The sequence below is a fragment of the Xiphophorus couchianus genome, chromosome 18 (genome assembly GCF_001444195.1).
Source record: "Xiphophorus couchianus chromosome 18, X_couchianus-1.0, whole genome shotgun sequence".
NCBI classification, from domain to species: domain Eukaryota; kingdom Metazoa; phylum Chordata; class Actinopteri; order Cyprinodontiformes; family Poeciliidae; genus Xiphophorus; species Xiphophorus couchianus.
This window is the reverse complement of record NC_040245.1, coordinates 13,837,422-13,858,845: the sequence shown is the minus strand read 5'-3', so window position 1 is coordinate 13,858,845 and position 21,424 is coordinate 13,837,422. Positions and strand designations below refer to the sequence as shown.

Sequence of the window (21,424 nt, the reverse complement as noted above, 5' to 3'; positions counted from 1 at the left end):
CTTGTTTGTCTGCATTGTGTTGTTTCTAAGGGTCCAGCCAGGGGCATGTGTGCTTTTTTTAATGTTCTCTTATGAATGGATGTGAATGTCAAGCACAGCGAGTGTGGCTTCGAATCCCAAAAGAAGGCAGCTCATAATGGGAGAGACAACCTGAGAGGATCCTCGTTATGCTTGTCATTATCTGACAGCAGACAGGGAGATTGTTTGCGCCTGGCCTTTATCTCTTGCTCTGTCTGCTCTCGCCTCATGCACGCTGTCATTAAGGAGGATCAAAAAATCTGGCCCCCGAGGCAGCAGGTAAGCAGGCAAACACAACAGAAGCACACTTCAGGGAGCCAGTGCCAGCAAGCAAATGACAAAAGCAAAAATGAACATGGAATTTGTCTCTCCATAAAAGATTCAAGAGACAACGTGCAGAGTTAATGGATACCACCTACATCACTTTAACATGTAGGTTTAGGACATTCTTGAAACAACCGACTAATGAAATGTCAATCTCTTTGAAAGCAGTGGAAGGTTTTCTCATTGATTGCCTCTTCTAAATATAGTTGATTTGTTTGCTTTTGTGTGAGTTGCTTTATTTTTAACATTTGTTCAGAAAAGGAATGACAAGAAACTTTTAGTATTTTCCTACGTTGTCATAATCTGCACATTCAACGTCTATGTTGTGATGGCGTTATAGATCTGTGTCGTATTTTCTAGTGCAATAGTGTAGAGTTGTTACAGACAGAAAATACTTACCTGCAGTATTCAGACGTCTGAACAACTTCATATTTTAGAAACTCCAACACTCAAAAATATATGTGGCAAAATAGGAAGTGCTTTAGTGTACCCAGTCTGAGAAACTATCATTACAAAAATAATGCAACTTGAGTACATTTTTTTTTCTTTCAAGCTAATTTCTTGGTTTTAAATTAGTTTACTCTTACTAGAGATGAACTTGCTGAAAATATTTCACAGAAATGGGGTTAAAGGTTATAAGTCAATATAATCTAGAGTAAAAGCAATTGCACATATTCAGAAATAACCATCTAATACCAAGTACTCGTTGTATTAAAATGTTGAGGCCCTATCCACACAAATAATGATGTTTTGCAAGATGGATATTTTCTTTTTGCACCTCTCACTCACATGCAGCCACGTTTTTCAAAAACCCCTTTGCTGTACTCATATCTAAAGACTATTAAAACAATGAAGCAGAGGCCCACTCTGTATTTTTTGCCGTAATTGTCATTGCACTACCAGTGTCCAATATAACAGTTAAAAACTGTGGACTCAGTATGTTGTGGAAAAATAAGTGACGCATCGCAACAAAACCAGTAAGAAGTTCCTAGAGCAGAACTGAAGATCACTGCTTTTTTTTTTTTGCTAAATATTCTAGTTGAAGTCATTAAGAAAAAACTCCATGCTTTAAATAGCAATTTGGATATTTTAAAATTGTAAATTTTGTTTTCAAATTCATCTTGTTTACAGAGCAAATCTGAGCTGTTTCCAGGTGCTGTTGAAACTCACAGTTGATTAATATACTGGATTTATTGGCTTTATTGCTTATTTACACAATTTTGTGATTGGTTTCAGCGAATAAGATGAAAAGATCACATGATTTATTTGCATTGACAAACACATCACCCTACCTCATGCCTGTAATGGGCCATTGAAAAAGGAGACCCACACATACTAGGTAAATGCTCACCTATAGATAACTTTTGCTGTCAGGGTAAATACTGAGAACTGAAAAGAGAATTTTCCACACTGTCAAGCAGCTGCAAACATTTTCCAGAGTACAGCACGCAGATGGATTCTTTAGCATCAAACAGAGATCAACAGGACAAGGACATCATCAAGCTAGCAGGCGTACACCCTTACTTCAGAGATGTCAACATCCACCAGAAAGATATCCGTGAAAAGAAAACATGACAGAACCACTTATATGATTAGGATGTCTGCAGCAACACCTTTTAGTTTCTGATGGGATAAGTTTCAGAACTTTTATTTTTAGAACACTATTACAATACAAATAGCACACCACCACTATGTAGTTCTCAGTCTGTCCGACCTGGCCTGCACTGCTGCGGCTGTAATGAGTGTGATATGATGATGACCAGGCCGTTGAGAAAGAGAGTGAGCTGTGCTGACTATCTACATCTATTACCTGTAACACCTAGAATAAAAAAAATAAACATTTACATTGGGCTTTCCTCTGGCTGAGAGAAAACATTGTCTAACATGGTGTACTTAATAATATCTTGCGCTTATTTAGGGTCAAGTCAAAAGATTTGATTCTTTTGAACGACTCTTTACCCTAAGCCATAGTGGAGTCTCAGTTAGTGATAGTTCTTTGTTTTTTATGACTGTGGTTGACTACAATTCTCTGCACACATGTCAATAGCTAATATTATTTTTATTTAATTTAATATACTGTTTTAATCAGCAAATAAATACAAGACAAGGGTTTATATTTTATAAAAATATTTAACTTGCTTCTTTGGGAGAATGCTAAAGGCATTCTCTGGCAAGCTGAGAAACATAGTCCCTCCAAAGTGTATTTAGGCCTAGTTTAATTCCACTGGAGTTCAGGATTCACAAAAGAAGTCATGACAAAGGCTCACAAGACAGACACATAAAGCCTGGTAAAAAATAGAACAACAGATTAAAGCTTCTAAACTAGATAGGCTCACTTTTGTCTCAATACCTTCCTACTCATATCTGTGGACAGTCAATGTTGAGGGGGTGGAGGGTTATGCAACTGACATAACTTGCAAGTTATGTAAGAGATCATCAATGAAGTAAGACCAGATTCAACTTAGTTAATCAACTTTGAACTTATTTCCATTTTTGTTTTACTTGTCTACTTTATCTTGAGTTGCATAGAGTTATACATTTATTAAGGGTCCAGTTAATAAATTTAGCAGGTTAAATTTGTTAAAGAGCAAGAGATTGAGGTTAGAAAAATATTTACTATCCATAATGAGCAGTTCCATCAGTTCCTCAACACTTCAGTCTCTGTATGTATTGCCATCTGTCAACGTTTAAGCACCAATCATGACACTGATATATTCAAAAGTGGACAAATTATGCTTTGAAAAGTTTCTGGTGAGACAAAACTCAGTAAAATGTGTGTGTGACATCTCCTGTCATTTTTTGTCTTTCTGACCAAAATGTATGTCAAAAGAAAAACATCTGCTGAAATTAACTGATGTGTTTCATTTAAAAAATGTGTGTGCATGACAACCGCTAAGCTCCTACTGAGGGGTTATGTCACTTTCAAGAGCTATAGGAATATTAAAGCAAAAATATAAAATATATGAACAATAAGCTTTTTTGCATTGTAAAGGATCATGTGAAACATTTGATTGGATTGGATGAGACCGCTGTGATATTTTATGAATTTGTTTTGAATGTATATTTAAAACCAAGCTGAATAGAAATGGCAAAAAGATAAGGGAGCAGAGTAAAAGATATTAAAAGATGGATCTACCTAGCATACAGCTAGTGTCACTGATCAAAAACTGGGTGAGGTACCAGAGGTCAGTGATTCTTACATCAAGCTTCTAAATTTATCACTCTGTTTTCTTTTTAGCTGCCACCAGAAGGGCTCAACCTGAGTTGTGAGTCACATTTTGTTTTCCTCACTTGCTGTGATTCTGCCACTGCCTATTTAGTGTTGCTGAGATTGAAATCTGTCTCCTAATGGAGCTGGCCAAGTATATTAGATTGAGAGGAAATCATAACCTGACTGCTAACAGTAGGTTACGGTGCATGTTAGCTATGTAATCAATTTTGAATTTGTAAACTTTTGAAGCTACTTTTTGAAAAGGACTAACACAGAAAGAAATATTTTTTCAAAAAAAAAAAAAACATAAATTAAAAAACTTGATCCAGTAAAACTGATAAGCAAAAATTGGGAGGATTGAAAATAGAAAGAGTTTTCAGAATAATAAAAGAATAATAATAAAAAAATACATGCTGTTGATAAATACCCAACCACTTTGCCAAGGCCTTTATACTTTTAAATCAATGTAGGAGAAGAATTATTGTCCTTTTAGTTATTTTTGTTACAGAACTGAAGCCCTTCATTTGCCCCCAAGGTATTTTCTCTCCCACCACCTACTTTTCTCTATTGTTCTCCCAGGTTCTCGCATTCGTGCCGCCATTGATCATGAGCCGTACCTTAATGTGCTGATACTCCTTCTCCTCCTCTTGTAACACTTCCAGCTGCTTCAGAACAGATTCCTGCTGGAACTCTCCTCGTTCAACCTACACAGACATCAAGTAAAGTATATTAAGAAACGGAGCCGTTTCCAAAGCTCCTGCGCTCACAGTAAAAGAAAAAAAATGTTCTGAAACGAACTGGTTTAACTTTTATCACTTGTTCTTCTTTTTTAATATCAGTCAAACATGCTTCACCTTCACTCAGGGCTGGCAGGCGGTATTAATAATTCATCCATGAATATCTTTTATTTATCTTTACAAAATGCAGCTATGTGAGGTAGCTGAGCTCAATTCTCTGCTCTCACTTTTAATGCAGTCTGCAATGCAACTCGAAAACATTAAAAACTAACAGCAAGACGGCCAAAGTTAAAGCTCAAAAGAAGAAGTACTCTTCTGTGAGCCAATAAGACATGTAGATAATAAATGTCGACTGTGGTTTGTTTCTTTAATGCAACCGACAGTACACAATGAAAAAAAATAGTTCCCCGGACTAAAACACACGTTCAGTCTAGATGCCTTTTTTCCACGTCCATTACTCATGAAATAATTTATTCCACGGAAAACAGCACAACCAGCCGTAGCGTTCATTCATTATTTAGTTGTCAGCTCTGGAAGGACATGCAGATGCAAAACAAAAGGAAAAAAAAAGGTGACAACTTATTTTTGCAAACAGAAAAAAAGAAAGAACTGTAAAGTAGGTATGCTGTGACACTCACACTCACCATCAGCTGTTTCATGGAGTTGTGTTCTTCATTTTCTCGTGCCGCATTGTGGTCTTTGTGCACAATCTCCACCCGGATGTCGTTCTTTGCAGACACAACTCCCTTCAGATCTGCCATGAACGGACAGGGCAAACAACGCACCTTAATGAGCTGCGACAAATGGCAATCTGTATTTGTTGACAGAATAATTTGCACTGTTGTAATATTTAGCAGAGACACCCCGGGTTTGCTCTGTTAGAGCGCACCCATTCCCGAAAAACAACACAAAGCATTATTAATCACATTGTTTCCCTGCCAACAAAAGATTATCTATTCTCTTTATAGAAATGAAATCTGCAGTTTCCCCAACGATGGCTCATTCTGTTCGGGACAAAGCTGATGTTATTCTGTCATATAACAAGGTCTTACTTTCTGTCTTAATTTTGCTTGCAACTTCTCTCTGGTGAGCACAGATGGAGACGGGCAGTGAGGGCATAACCAGGTGCACTTCCTCTGTAGTATACAGACAATAGACATGCTGAAGGGACCAGTAGTACAGCGTGATTTTTGGATGGAGGCAGCAACTGACTGCCTCTAACTAACTTGAGTCACTTGGATTATGGGCAGGTGGCAGCAAACAAAATGGAAGATGTACATAGCCTCCACAGCAAGTGCAGGCCAGACTGAGATTGCATGAAATGAGTCCTGATCGCAATCTGGCTCTTTCTGCACCACCAAACAAACAAACAAAAAAACATCCATCTTGACCAGTGATTCATCTTGTGTTAATTGTTTTGAATCTTTTTAAAAACAAATCTTTTGGGTTATTTGTATTGCACTGATTTTTTCTTTTCATCAAAGCAATACCTACAGATGCAAACAAACTTCTTGGCACCCCAGGCAAAAATGTTAAAAAGCCTCAAGATAAATTCAGGTCTGGTTAAAGCAAAATCACTGACAAATGCAGAAAGAACCAACCTTTGACTTGATTACATTTATTCAATGGGAGGAAAATAATCAAACTAGCTTTAAACAAAATCGGCCTTGGCACAATTATTGGTAGCCTTAACAATAATTTTAAATGGAATGCAATTAAATTTCTATTAGTATTTAACTACATTTTGTTTTCTTGGGTTATATATATCTATATATATATATAGATATATATACAGTATATCCCATATATACCTCCAGACAAACTGAACAGGATGGTGAAGGAGGTACCTTCAAAATTCATTCTTAGAGAAGTGCAGAAAAGAGTGACATCTTGGGGACACTATATCTAACGTCTATTAAATACTGTTTACATGCCCTACCAGTTGTTTAGGAGTTATCTAAAAAAAGTGTTTTCTGTTTTACCATCACCAGTGCTAAAATGCTGAGTCTGCTAAATGCTTATGTACCTGTGCTCTTAATCAAATGAGACTAAGATTTAGCTTTGGGCTACTTTTGGGTCTGGAGTGAAACAAAGATTAATATGTGAAAACGCACTTCAAGTTAACAGTTAACGAAGGTGGAGGAGCTATGATACATTACAGAGTCCTTGCAGTTGTAGGAGATTGTAAGAAAAAATGTAATTGGACTGAACAATAGGGCTTTTCTGGTGATACAGACCATTCAAAGGAGCCTGCATTATGAGTCTGTTTCATCCTGCCACATTGTTTGGACACTTGTATACCAATCCAAAACTTAAGGTTAATTGTATTTCAATTAAGAAGTAGCAATCTAACCACAACTTTCCAACTGCAGGATGATGACCCTCCCTAGTGAGTAACAGCTGCCACTGTCTGGGAGATGCTACTAGAAAACCAAAAACATAGTTTTTGGTGTTTTTTTTGTTCAGCAGGATAAAGATCCCAAACAAATAACCAAATTCATAAAAAAGTGGTTCACCAGATACAACATCAAACTTCTTGCATTCCCATTTTACTCCTTATACCTAAATCTAATAGAAAACTAGGTGGCTCAATGGGTACAGCATATGCACCATATGCACAAGCTTTAGTCCTCAACACAGTTGTCCTGGGCTTGACCCCTGTTCTCAGGTCATTTACATTATTTCTTATCTTTCTTTCTCCCATTTTTTTTCTTTCTATTTATTCTTCAATAAAGGCCATTAAAGCCTAAAAAAATGTGTAAGATTAGCTGAAGAGAAGAGATCATAAGAGAGCCAGGACTTTGGATAGTCTGGAGAGATAATGTAAAGAGGAATGTCAGAGTTCCTTCTCTCTGTATCCTTGTGAAGTCTTATAGCATGGTGCCACCAGTAACCTTTACCACAGACAATTATTCAATTAGATTTTTCCTCCTCACTGAATAAAACTGTGAAAATTAAAATAACTTTTTCAAATCAAAAATCTAAATCAAATCAAATTTTATTCGTATAGCATATTTCAGCAGCAAGGCATTTCAAAGTGCTTTACATCATTACAAATACAGAAACAAAATGCAAAATATAATCAATAATCAAAACACAGCATTAAGTCAAATTCCATCAATAAATTTGTATTTGATTACTTTTCAAATACAATTCAGGTGGGTTTTTAGTCGAGATTTAAAAGAAGTCAGTGTTTCAGCTGTTTTTCCAGTATATTCCATTATAAAAAATATGCTTGTTAAGAAATCCAGAATTTATTTTTAGGCTTTTAACATATCTCTTCTGGAGGTGACAACACATTTGTCCCCGTCTATACATTTAAACAGATGGACATTTTTCCGAATGCTCAGGCACAAAACCGTACTCTGGCATGCATGCTTTGGTGGAGACAAAAGCATAAAGGAGACATACTTCTCTGGGAGCGGGTGCAGCAGAACGCGCTGATGGTGCCCATTAGGACAATGAAGGCGACGAACGCTCCCACGGCGATGCCGATGATCACAGCCACTGGGAGAGATTCTGTAGAAAGCAACATCAAGACATGTCCTTCTATAACACAGTGCCACAAATATCACACATTTATACTGAACGTTGGACATGGCAGGAAAGCACATGATATCAAACAGTCAATGTGAAGATGTTTTTTGGCTTATTTTTAATCGTCTGTGGCAGCATATTGTAGAAATAGACGAGAACAATGTTGCAAATAGAAAGCCCTATGTTCTACCAGCAGCAAATCCAAACTAAAACTAATTACCATGGGTAAACATTTTCCTTTTATTTTCTCACTGTCCAGTCTGATAAAATTTAATTTACACTCACTCGAGCTACTAGAACCATTTTACATAGTGCTGTAATTTTCATTGAATAGAGTGGAAGTGTTTCTGCATCCATTTAAGGATAATCATGTTTGTGCGCTCTGGAAGAGATCATTGCTTCTGGGAAAAGACTGAACCAGAGGGCATGTATTTATAGGCTGTTGTGCACGTAAAAGGTCCCAGTCCACATTTATGAATATTTCTGATTTAAACAAATGCAAAATAATAGGTGATGTTTCTACAGCAATAAAGAAGTTGATCACTTTGTATTTTTATTAACAATGTGCTGTTAATTGTTTGCAAGAAGAAACTAGAATAAATATGACTTTTGCTATGCTGGAGGGAAAAAGGAAAAAGAATAGTTTCATGTCTTACTCAGAGTATTCAAAAATATGCAGCTTCATTAAAAGCGCTTCAGAACCACCTATCTATGCTTCTCTGTAGTAGCATAAATAATTTGAATTTCAGCCAACCCACGCTCCCATGAACGTTTTAGACAAGGTTTGTTGCAATGCTGACATAACACATAAACCACCAAATGACATCCTAAGGCTGATGAAAGCAAAAGTTCATATCAGCCTTTGCACTAAAAATAATTGACTTTCCTCTACATGCTAAAAGCTTTGAGTAGCCCTAATTGATAGCAATCCAAAATACTTTATAATTGATTAATGTAATATTTATTACAACACTTAAGCAAAGACAAAAATTTTAAAGAACAAACATCTAAAATCCTACAATTTGTCATTCTTATTTACCTCTGCTATTCGAAACAGGGTCTTGTTATATTTATCAAAGGTCTTCAGGTCATTTTTTAAATGAAATTCTCATTTTCTCACATTTAAACCCATACACATTTTTTTTTATATGTAACCATACCTGGAAAGATTGGGACAAATTGACAGGAACTGTGCTCAACTCTGAAGATTAAGTCTTAAATAAAACATATTGACTTTTCTTTATATATATGACGCCATCGTATTGTCACATTCAAACTCTCGCACTGTATATTCACAAATTCAATCGTTCAGATGGAATCAACCACAGCGATACACACAAAATATTACAGCTGACAGACTACCTACAGCTACTATCTAAACACCAACGAGCACTGCATATGAAAAGAGGAAGGTGGAACCTGTCGAACCTTGGCTCCCACCTTGTTCCTTAAGGCGTATAATCTCTGTGTCAGAGCCAAAGCTGTTCCATGCTGTGCAGTTGTAGATGGTCTGAAAGTCGGCTGGGACGATGTTGCTCATGGTAAGTGTTGAAATGACTCCTTCCTCTGTGTTGACAGTCTCCACAGTGTAGCGGCCAGAGGTTCCAGACTCCAGAACAGTTTCCTTCCATGACCAGGCCTGATAAAATAGTACCATGGATTACTGACCCGGACTTTATTCAAAATGAATGTAGAAATCTAGTGTAAGTTACAAATACAAAACACAGAAGAGCAAAGATTAGGCAGGGTTTTCCTAACCACTGGCCTTCATACTTTACAGCAAATGTCAATCTGCAGATCGTCTATGCTGTACATCTTTTGCTCTTGCTATATATTAAATCATGTTTTGGAGTACTATCTTTGACACATTTTCTAAAATGTAACACAACAATGTCAACCTCACTGTATATGTGCTTTCCAGACTCGTAGCAAATGTAAAAATGATCCACATTTTTAAAAGTGTACCAAAGGTGATTATAGCATTTTCCTCTTTGGTTACAGGAAACCATGGATGGATGGCTGGATGGATTTTCTTCTTCTCTAAATGATCATCCGACTTCGACTTCTTAGTAATCACTTTTAGATACATTATGTGTTTCTTCACTTGAGAAAACTTGATGCACCTTTGAAGATTTTTTGCATGCTTTTAAAATGACTATTTCCATGGGTTCTTAGAACAATTTGATGCTTTTATTGAATAAAGACTTGCGCTACCCTATGCTTATCTTTCTGTGAAATGTGTTTTTCTTTCTGATTTTCTTGTGATGGCACTAAAATGAATATTTAACAACGTAAGTGTAGCAAATTATTGCCTTGATGAATTTTCTATATCAACAAAACAAAAGCACATTGCAGGGTGCACTGCTTGGTGTCACAATCGACAAAAGAAACATTTATTTGAGAAGGGTTTTTTTCATCTCAATAAGTAGTTGTGTATGTCACAGAAGATGACGGTGATAAGATTTTTTAAAAGAAGTAGTCAGTAAGCTTTAGACTGAACAACCGAAAGCTAGTTGTGGCTTATGTTGGTTCAAAAAATTGTAAACATTAGAATACCCCTAAAATCTTTCTAGTGGAGTGTACTTATTGAGGATAAAATTATGTTGTTTGTGTCCATTTGTTTACTTGCCTGTTCAATAATTTGACTTCATTAATGTTAACCAGATTTAATGCAAACTGTATGTAGTCTTCACACTCTTTAAATAGCCGAGTTTGATGGTTCAGGGACTTCATGCAACAGTTTATGCTACTGTGCTTCCTATGTAAACAAACCGCTTTGTTTTATTATTTACACGCCAGAGAAAAAAGAGCATGGTTTAAAGAAGATGAAAGAGTAAAAAACAAAGTTTATATTTGAATAAAGACAACTGGCCCAGACTAAAAAAATGGATTTAGTACCTTATTTGCTGCTTTTCGACAAGACATCACATTAAAAAAATTAAACACTTTGTCAGTGTTTGGACCTTTTTGGGACATTTTCTAACCCACGGCTTTAGGAATCCTCTGAAACAAACAACATTTCCTCGCAGCTTATTCTTATTAAATAATCTGATAGAAATGCACAATATTTGGTATAGTGAAGTATTAAAAAAGATGATCATAAATCACAACATTAAAACTGTAGATTAATGTCCCCTTTTTTAAACAACTTGAAAACCTGGGGATTTTTAAATTTTTATATTTATTATATGTCAAAGTTTTATATGAAATAAGAGATTTTTTGTGTCCTTGGTTTGCAATGACATTGACTAATGTTTGAAGCGTAAATGTGATGAAAAGCGTAAGTGAACCTAAATGTACTCACAATGCGGTCCGGCGGAGGTGTACTTCGAATGAAACATTTGATTTGACCTTTCTCTCCATGTAATGCTTGCTGAGTCTGTGTGCTGGATATAGTAGGTGGCCCTGAAAAAAAAATAAACACACAGAAATTGAAACATGAATATTTAAAGACATTTTCAGTTTCAGGTCATATGATAATTCTGCTCAATTAGGTTCTTGCTGGTAGATTAGACTACAAAATGTCGTCTGTTCCAAGCAGTGACTGCTGAAGTACTCACTAATTCAAGACTCCCAAGACAGATTGGATCTCTGTGTAATGCACATGTCTCATCCATGCATAACAGTTTTACCCCAGATGGATTGAATCAGGTATACAGTGAGCTAGACCTCAGTGTGGATCAAGAATGCGCTAATATATTCCAGGCTTGATTTTTCAAAATGTGATAAATGATGTCCTCTAGAGCATAATGTAGAATGATCAAATAAAATCAGATAATACCATTGTTCCTGTCATGTAGCCTGCTTTTCAGTGTCCTAATGCAATCAATTTGCCTGCAGCAGAGCTTAACCCTACACGAGCAGGTCACTAAATAAAGCTTCACAAATCTGAGCTTTTATTGTGAATGCAAATAAATAAAACTGTTTATTTGAGATTCCCTTTTTTAGCTGTGCTATTTGTTTTGTCTATTGACACACTAAATAACAGATGTGTCTGATAATAAGCTTGTTAACTCAACAGGAGCAACTGGCAAAGACTTCAAGCAGCTGTATCTTCAGCTTTGGTCCAGGTACAAAACCTTGCCAGACAAGGGCAGCTCAGCCTAAGCGGCTGGACTGCTCACCATCTGGCCAGGAAGATGCTCACACCAGGTGACAGTAATATGCAGACAATCACATCCAGTCTAATTCCATTATTCAGGTGAGTTCACACTTGATCTTAAATGTGTTCAGTAGAGTAAAATCTTTAAATTTTTTTTATAAATTACATTTGTTTACAGCGGGATGTCAATGAGTTGGTATAACCCCGTGAAGCTTGTGGTTATCCTTGTTGGTTGTGAACTTTTTTGTCCACAATTTCTCTTCCATCCAGCTTTCCACTAAATGTCCTTTGAGTCAGTACTCTTTGAACAGGCAGCTTCTTTAACCATGACCCTCTTATGTCCTACAGTCTCTTCTTTTCCTATTTTCTAATCAATTATTATTAAATTTAAAATTGAACCACTTAAAAAAAAACATTTCACTTTTTAAATAGAATTACTGAAATAAATGAACTTTTCAACCCTGTTCTGTAATGTAGTAAGTATCCCATCTGTTACTTGGATGTACTTTTTTCTGCTCTTATTTCTGTCTTTCCATCACCAGTCTGACACTTCTGAGATATCTACCAAAGTGAGTAACCCAACTTGTCTGACATTATTAGGTATGGCAAAAACAATGTAAATATGGAACCTAAAGTTTTTTTTTCATTGTAGACATAAACTACTTCATATTTAATCAAATACAGTGTGAGGATTCTTTTTTGGGGGGGCTTGATTAAAGAAGACACTGAGAAAAACCAAGAATAATCCCAGCTTTTGGAATTAATAACTGGGTTAAAACAGAAAAGTTTCCACATAAGAGGATCCCATTGTCCTGAAACTCAGTTCAAACCAAACATTATATCATATGTGAGACGGCTAAGGTTAAGGATGTGGTTTAACGTTGGGGTAAGCGAGATAGACTGTTGATTAGCAAGATAACTCACATCCCTGCCGACTTCCTCAAACTTCTGCTCTCTGCCATCTCTCCGACGATACATAATTGCAGTTTATTACCTGTCTCTTATTAAAATGAATTAGCATTTTAATGAGACTTTGCCAGATGGTGTCTTGGTATGCTTCTGGAGGATGCTGTAATGCTGCTGGCTGAATGCTGCAGATGATAAATACACTGAAAGCTGATTTTCTTCCTCAACAAGTTTACCTACACATACAGAAAGTATATAATATTGTCTACAATGCATGATATGTTTGACAGGTGTCATTTACGTGCATTACCTCCTGATTATAAAATTGAATGTACATCGTTAGCATTAACTCCAGTTGTCTGCAAGATCAATTGCTTTGTTGGTTTTAATGGCTGGGGAGGATTTATTCTATGGATCTGAGCTGCAAATTAGGTATATAATTAGATATCTTTATCACACAGGCTGGGTAAAAAGAGTTTGTGGGCGTGTGTGTGTTATGAATGCATGTGTTTGCTACTTGCACTGTCTGATCAGAGCACAAACATGTTCGTAATAGGGAGGTGGGTGGCACTACAACATCAATGCTAGGCAGCAGGGAAGGTAATCAAATGTTAGGTGCAATGTTTCCCTCGCTCATTTGAGGAGGTGTTGCCTCAAGAGTGGACATTGCAAGCTGATTACACAATATCAGTGTGGGTGTCAAAATGCCACAGCTAACATTTCCTTCCCTTAACTTAGACATTTGCTTGACATTTCCCTCTCTGCCTCCATGTGGTTCTAAGGATTTCTATGCGCTTATTTCCTTTTTTTTTCGCAAAGGGGGGGAAAAAACCCAGAAACAAGTGAAACTGTCAATGTTTTGCTCATTCATAGCCATGATTTCCACTGAGAGGTTTCCACTAAACCTGTCAATCAGTCAGTTCACGTTTTTGTCAAAAAAAAAAAAAAAAAACTGACATGACTTTGTTGTAAATAATAGCATAAGGACCCGTTTGTGCAAACACATTAACAATAGAATACTTAGAAATGTAATGCTCACTTGGGCATGGAAAGAAAATTGTTTTATTTTCATTTAAATAGTTATCAGCAAGTGAGTTGTTTTAAATCTATAACTGTAAAAAGCAAATAAACCTACACAAAGTGGAACTTCAGCTTTACTGTATCCCATTATCTACATTTAGTCAGAGTAGATTTGGCTAAGTTGCAAATTATTATATCTTTCTCGACTAGGCTGATTAAAAGCAAGATCTAAATCTTCTCCACTAGAGATCATGAAACACACTCTGCCACAAGCCATAAACACTCGTGGTTTAATTTTCTGGTCAAATATAGTGCTTAAAACTGGAGCTGAAATAAGATTCACAATTTACAGACAACATCTCTGCAAAGAGTTCATACAGAGAAACAAAGTGTGGCACAAACTCATAATCATCTAACAGCGGAGTTACTTCTACACAAATATTTTATTGCAAATAAAAAATTAGATGTGAAGGGATTAGGCAACATGTTTACACACATATATATATATATATACTGTATATGTGTGTGTCGGGGTGTGTCTGCGTGTGTAGGCGGTGGTGTGCAGGGGTGTGCGGGTCTGTGTTAGGCAGTGCGAAACACTGCGTAACAGTGGGCGTGTGTGTGTGTCTGTTAGGTGGTGCAAACACTCAAGGCTTAAAAAGTTTGTGTGTTTTAAATCTCTAAACTCTGTAGAAAGAGCAGTGTCTAAGCCCATGTTGCTGATTAAATATTGAAGCTTATTTTATTTTTTTTTCAAATAATAAAAGCTACAACACATAGCTTTCCAACAGTGCTTTCACTTGTCACAAGTAAATAAGTTGGTTTTATTTGTGTAAAACTGATTAAACAAATTATACAATGAGGCATTTTTTATTTTTATGTTGCTTGTTTCCAGCAACACCCTAATTAGTTAAGCAGCAGCATCTGTGGCTTTTGAGCCAAACGCATATAGACTGGTGCTTTATACAAATCTCTCCCTCTGTACATCCATGCAGCAAGAGCCTCCTCTGTATGCTAGGTAAAATATATAATGTCTTCCATTCTAGCTAATTGTCTTTAGTACAAAAACATTTTGAGTGAAAATCCTATTAGTAAGTCCACCGTAATCAGTATCTACATGTAGTGTTTGCTCCAGTTATGGTTTTGCTTTATTTTTTAATATGTTGTTTTCCTTATTTTTTTTTAATGAACAGACAAAGAAAACACCCACAACAGAAAAAAAACTAAGTAAAATAAAATTAACAATTGAACATGGGGAACAGCTACCAGTTTTCATAGTTATTGCAGTTCTTTCAGTTATTGACATTTTCTATGTTATCCATTTGTCCAATTTTTCTTTAAATTTGACTTCTTCCAGTTTTAGAGTTAAGGTCATTTTTTCAATTGAAAATATTTCCTGCACAACACTCATCTAGTGATCATACGTGGACAGTTCATGGTTGAGTCATCTTCTTGTTATTGCTGTAGTCCGAGTCGTCAATAATATTTCAACCAAGTATTGATCATTTTTCTTTATGTTGGAGAAAAAAAATCTCATATGTGGTGAAACTTATTGGTACAGAATTTTTCAAAACCTTACACAAAGTATGGTTTTGTGCATGTTTGAGACAGCTCACAGATATTATACCAGTCATCATTTGAAATTTTGGTGAGCGTTTCTTTTTTCTCATTTATATAGTTGTAAGTTTCTGGCATAACATTAGGCTGGTATACAAGTTTGATATAATTTTAGATTTTCTGTTGATTTGAGTCACATAAAATGTCTAAGACTGAATTATTTACACTTCCCTTGTTTATTTCATTATTAAAATATTATGAGTTGTAGATATTGAAAGTTGTCCTTATCTCTGCATATAAATTTAACTTTCACATATTGAAAGCTCATCCTTTCAGCATTTTTAGTTAAATTATAAAAGGCTATAATGCTTCTGTCAATCCAGTACTTGCATTCATGGTGTAGAATCTTTATTCTGTCATCATGTCTTTATGTTTCTCTTTCTTTCTTAAGAAAGAAAGAGAGTGTTGCTTTGCTAGAATAGACCAAATTTCTAGCATAGAGTGTACACATGGATGAATGTTTTCTGAAGTTCAACTGGTATACATTCTCTCCAATGGTTGCCTGATTTTTATGCATCTGGCAGAATATTATCGATTACACCAGCAATACAAGTACCTCAGCTGAACAGCAACAGGTACATTTTTAAGTTACAAAGGATTATACCCGCTTTAACATTTTGCAACTGTAGAGTTGAATATCCAAATCTGGCTTTCTTGCAATCCCAAATAAATTTTGATAACATTCTGTGAATAGTTTAAATTGTATATCCATAGGAAGGAATTGAAATAGATAAAGAAGCTCTGGCAGGATAAATCTTTTACCACATGTATTTCTTACCACATATATTCTATTACTTAAATCAAGAGGATAGGTAGACGATCTCGGAATATCTGACATAATATTCTGATCAATTGGATTATAGTTAAGATTGTATAGCGATAACCCGTGAAGGCTCAGGGCTGTCATCATAAACTGAAAGATAGTGAAATACCAGTGTCCTTGTTAACTATGAACTAGTTTACCATAAACATAGACTGAAAGACTGCCAATTATAAAAAGTCAATTAATGTTTTGAAACTTTTAATGAATTTTGAAGCTTGCCACATAGCCAAACCAACTACCTTGTAGAGAAAAAAAATATGATCAGACAAAACAAACTTTCAGTTATTACAAAAACTTTCAACCTCAGGAAGCAGCACCAACTGTTAAACAAGGTGGTGGTAATATTACTGTTAAGCCGTGATAACACTGCAAAAAGACAGAGCTAGATGGTTGAAACTCGGATAAAATTGAGCATTAAAATAGGAAAACAAAAGCATAATAATGGATAAAGATAGCTAACATTACACTTTTCTTATCACCTTGACTTCAGTCCTCACGAAAATAGGTAGAATAAGCTTAAAATGCCTGCCTGAGCCAGAATTAAGCAGATTGTGTAGCTATCTACACACATAGTGTAGATAGCTACACATCTAGCACAATGTGTGTAGATATGTGATCTGCTATGTGATCTTTATTTAAATAATGCTGAATAATGCATGTATATGTCTAAGACTGTAAATATAATTTTGAGCTTGTGAAAATTACAGAAAGTAAAGAAAAAAGTTCAAACCTGTGAATTTATACTTTATACCCAAAAATGAGTAAGACATTCAAATCTAAAATTAGGGTAGCCGATGTAATCTTCTGTACAAGCCAAAACCTTTAAATGAATCACCCTGGTTTTAAAAATGGGGAATAAATGGATTGAAAATATAGCTTCAGCTGAGCAGACAGCGTGTGATGTTTGAAGTTATCGTTTTACACAGAGCAGAAGTTTAACTAGTCAGATTACATTTGTTACATCCCAAATGCAGAGGTTTTTTTTTTTAATCTTTCATGGCATAACGTCCAGCTTTAAAAATGCGGGACTGCTAATTACCCTGCTATATAAAGACAGTCTAGGAACTAAAAAAAGCAAGTGTTCTGTGGAATATTGAAAGATTTTCCAGCGCTCACTCCCTCCTTCAGTTGTACTGGGCTCATTTGAGTGTCATTTTGCCCACACAAAGTAAAAAGCTTACTCACACACGGATGAATTATTTACAGTGTAAATAGATGGCCGTTAGCTTAAAAATTAAATCTTTTCAAGCACCCTGGAAATGGTCTCTTACTCCCATCTCATCAGGATGATAAAAATTTAGACAGTTTGCAGTAATAATTTCTGCTATATAAACAACAGACAATTAAAAACGTCCCAGACTGTCCTTCATGCATTAAGCCACTTTCCAACTTCGCGTTTGAACACTGAGAAACGAATCCTTTCTGAAAAATGGTTGACTGCAGTAAGCAATATATATCCATTAGTGATTTAAACACAAACTGCTTCCCCTGCTAGCTGTTTGATTATAATTAAATTACATTCTTCCCCAGGGAAAGAAAAATCCTCATGCTCACGTGGGTATGCCACAGTGGGAGTCGGTGACACAAAACGACTGGGGGAGATAGAGACGATGACAAATTGTAAACACATGTAATTTAAATGATGGCTTTAAGGAACCAGCGGATGACTGCGGGAAAAACAAATAATACAAAAACAGCAAAAAGTGCAACAGCTGCCGTCACATCATGAATACTAGAAATGTGGTGCAGCCTTCCTTTCCTGAAATGTTATTGTGCCACAGCAATCCTGCTGACAAACCCTGCACATCTGCTATCTTAGCAAATCATGGTCGGAATCAATTGTGTGCATCTGACAGTCGATGATGTTGGGGTAAAAAAGGCTGATGAGAAGTGAGGTTCATTTGTGGATGAGATGGTGGCATGGGGCAATCAATGAATATCGGGTGAGAGCTCCCCACACGACGCCACTTCAACCACAGTGTTTGCACAGTCGGACAATCTGATTTGCCTCAAGGTCTGGGTGAGAATTGACTCAAGAATTCCTCAGAAAGTTGGGAAGAAGAGATGGAATTCAATTATTCAGAAGGCTAAAAAGAATGGAGGCTTTGAATGTCAAATGACAATTCAAGCGCAGAGGTTGGAGATACACAAAAAAGGCAATGAATAAAGAGCATTAAGAAATAAAAAAGACTGCAGGGCATTCCAAATTCACTTGAAGGATATCTACAGAGACCAAGTAAACATGTCATCTCAGCTTTGCCGCAGGTTTCCCAGAGTGCCCGGAGTTGTGTTGTAATCTTTATTAAAACAGTCCATCACCTTTCTTTCATGGCATCATTTTGAAAAACAACACAATCTCCATTAGTTGAGAAGAAAAAAAAAAGGTGCAATCAAAATAACAGCGAGTACAGTGGATGAAACATATTCAGTGTAAATAATAAAGCTGCAAAGAGAATGGTACACTAGGTTGCTATCACAGGAATGGGAGACAATAGAAGTAGATGTGAATTTTCCTCTTTTGCAAGGGTTTAGACTTAATTCCTTTCCCAGAACAAGGGTGCTCCTTGCAGTTCATAGAAAGTCATGGTTCTGATCCCTTGCTTGAGGGAATGCTGGTATCTCGTTCCCTCTGATATGCAAAACCAGTGTCTGGGTTTGTGAAAAGCGAAACCTTTAAACAGCATGTTTGCCACTTGAAATATCTTCATCCCCAAATCAGCATGAGAGTTGCTTACAGGCAAAGCATTTTGTTAGCTTTCAAAGTGTGCAACGATCCAGTGCAAGTGTTAACAATATCCTTCTTTTTAGGTCTTGTTTTTGTCCAGGTTTCTCGCAGATGGACACAGGGGGATATAAAAAACATGTAAATCCCACAACTCAGACCCTCTGCCATGCTGAAGCATGCTCCATGAATATCAAGCACTGATAATGAAGTCATTTGTTTGAGAGTTGCCAGGTCTCCCACCAAGGCTGGTATTCATTAGTTAGTCAGTGCCTCAGAAAAAGGCAGACTCCCTGTGACTCATGCTGAATCTAATTAGCATTTAAGCACATTTCACCTGTTTATGAAATGTAAGACCATGTCCTGAAAAGGCTAGTTTGTGTTTATTTTATTTATTTTTTTTATTATAGAAAGGCTTCACAGTAGTGAGACCTAATGAAAGAACTGTGTATTGTGCATCAAATTAGTTTTGTTAGAAAGCTTAATCTACATGAGCATGTTTTTGTACCGTTTTTTTGTGCTACATCTATTGGCGGGCATTATAATTCAAGGCCTCTGCTGGAAATTAAAAAACGTTTTCAAGAAAATGATATATCAAATGACAGACTGCTGAAGAAAAACAGAATGTTATGTTAGAAGTTTCTCAGTGAAAGACGTCTGTGAACTACAAAGGAAACGGAATGCTGACTACAGTGACAAATTGCTTTCTTGTTGTTGCTGTTGACCTCGGACCTCCAGATTCACACTATTGTCTACGTTTTACGGATGACAGCTACGTGGTGGCCATCATGACCAGTTTGTGTGGGGGACACAACAGTGACACAACTCACCATTTACGGTAAGAGAGACTTCCTTCTCCCCGGCTCCGACACGTGGGACGACAGCACGACAGACATACTTCCCTGCGTCCTCTTGCCTCACGTTTTTCAGAGTTAGTAGGTTCTCATTGCTAAGAACCTGTAGGCAAGAAAAATTTGTAGGTCATCAGCTGCAATGAGCACAAAAGAACCTTCGCATTTCTGACAGCAGTCAGGCAGGACTAAGGAGAAAAAAGTACCAAGGCAGCACACGGACCACTTAATACCTTAAAGGGCAGCTCTTCTTAATTATTAAAATCCAATTTAGGGTCTGAGCTCAGTGGAGGAAAGGCTATGGCCTTTCATATTGACTAAAGGAAAGGTGGAATGAGTCTGATTTTCTGGATCAAAGCAAAGGCTCTCACGAGGGAGCAGGTCACAAAGATGGGGCGAAAAAAAAAGTTTTAATAGACATTCAAAACAACATAGTTAATTCTTGAAAACCATTTCCCATAGAGTACTCCATTTAGACCAATGGTTTCCAACTCCGGTTCTCAAAGGTTAACCTCCTAGATGTCTAGGAAGTTTTCTTGGTCTATCACAAAATATCGTAAAGGTGAAATTACATATTGAACCAGACATACATCAAGTTCTGAAGAGGCTTTTGTTTTGATTTAAAATTAATAATAATGGCTCACAGCTCATATATAAATATGAATTGAACTATTGAAAAAGAATGGTTAATTTAGAAATATTCCATAATGCAGAAGCCTGTAGAGTTGACACCTGTTCAACAGAACATTACTGAGAGTCTCATAGTTCATCACTATAAAAATTGTGTCTGAGCACATTATTTGGAAAGTTGAGTGATAAAAAAGGCAGGCAAAAAATGTGAACACGCCACAGGATAACCTCAGCTGTAAAGTAATTCAGAGGAAAAATGCATTCAAAATGTTAGGAGAGGTCCACAACACCTGGGCTGCAGCTTGGAGTCGCTGCTTTAATAGCTACACAGATATTTCGGGACATGAGCTACAACTGTGGCAACCTGCTTTGTTAACCCCTCAGAGTTTTGGACTGATTGCCTCCATGCTATAATGTATTTGCACAGTAGTTCATAATTAACACACCCAGATCCGGTGTTGAACTATATATTGTGTAGTACAGATTCCATATATTTTTTCTAATATTTTAATTTTCCAAGAAAAAGAAAACTGTATTAACTGTAAACAACAATCCTCAAAAAAAAAAAGAAAACTTCAGATGTATCATTCTTACTTCTTGTGAGATCTATCAAATATATTATTTTCACTTTTTTAAATTGAATTGTAATGTATTCACTTTTGGATCATTTATGAAGATGTGCCTGTATTTGGATATTTACATTTCAGAGAGATAAATTCTGTGAAAAAGGACACATACCACTCCAGAGCCTCTTTTCATCCACACTATAGTCAGAGAAGGGTTTCCTGTCCAGGCACAGTTGAAAATGGCCTCAGATCCAAGGTCAACTTGCAAGGACTGAGGTTCGGCAGCCATACGAGGTCCAACTGTTGGAATAAAAAACCCACAATAAATGATATCACATATCTAATATCATGTACTAATAT

General features: G+C 36.4%; 1 protein-coding gene across 8 annotated transcripts in view; it reads right to left on the bottom strand.

Moving 5' to 3' along the window:
* Positions 1 to 21,424, bottom strand: part of kirrel3b (kirre like nephrin family adhesion molecule 3b) — a 220,662-nt gene that overhangs the window by 7,573 nt on the left and 191,665 nt on the right. For 3 of the 8 annotated variants that reach the window (XM_027999136.1, XM_027999135.1, XM_027999138.1), the window contains 8 exons: positions 21,237 to 21,364; positions 19,848 to 19,974; positions 11,132 to 11,232; positions 9,256 to 9,466; positions 7,702 to 7,809; positions 5,343 to 5,426; positions 4,929 to 5,044; positions 4,171 to 4,257 (listed from right to left, as the gene is read on the bottom strand). In XM_027999136.1, the coding sequence (XP_027854937.1) occupies positions 4,171 to 4,257; positions 4,929 to 5,044; positions 5,343 to 5,426; positions 7,702 to 7,809; positions 9,256 to 9,466; positions 11,132 to 11,232; positions 19,848 to 19,974; positions 21,237 to 21,364 (962 nt within the window). The remainder of the gene's footprint in view (positions 1 to 4,170; positions 4,258 to 4,928; positions 5,045 to 5,342; positions 5,427 to 7,701; positions 7,810 to 9,255; positions 9,467 to 11,131; positions 11,233 to 19,847; positions 19,975 to 21,236; positions 21,365 to 21,424) is intronic. The other 5 variants (XM_027999137.1, XM_027999141.1, XM_027999142.1 and 2 more) reach the window with 5 other exon arrangements.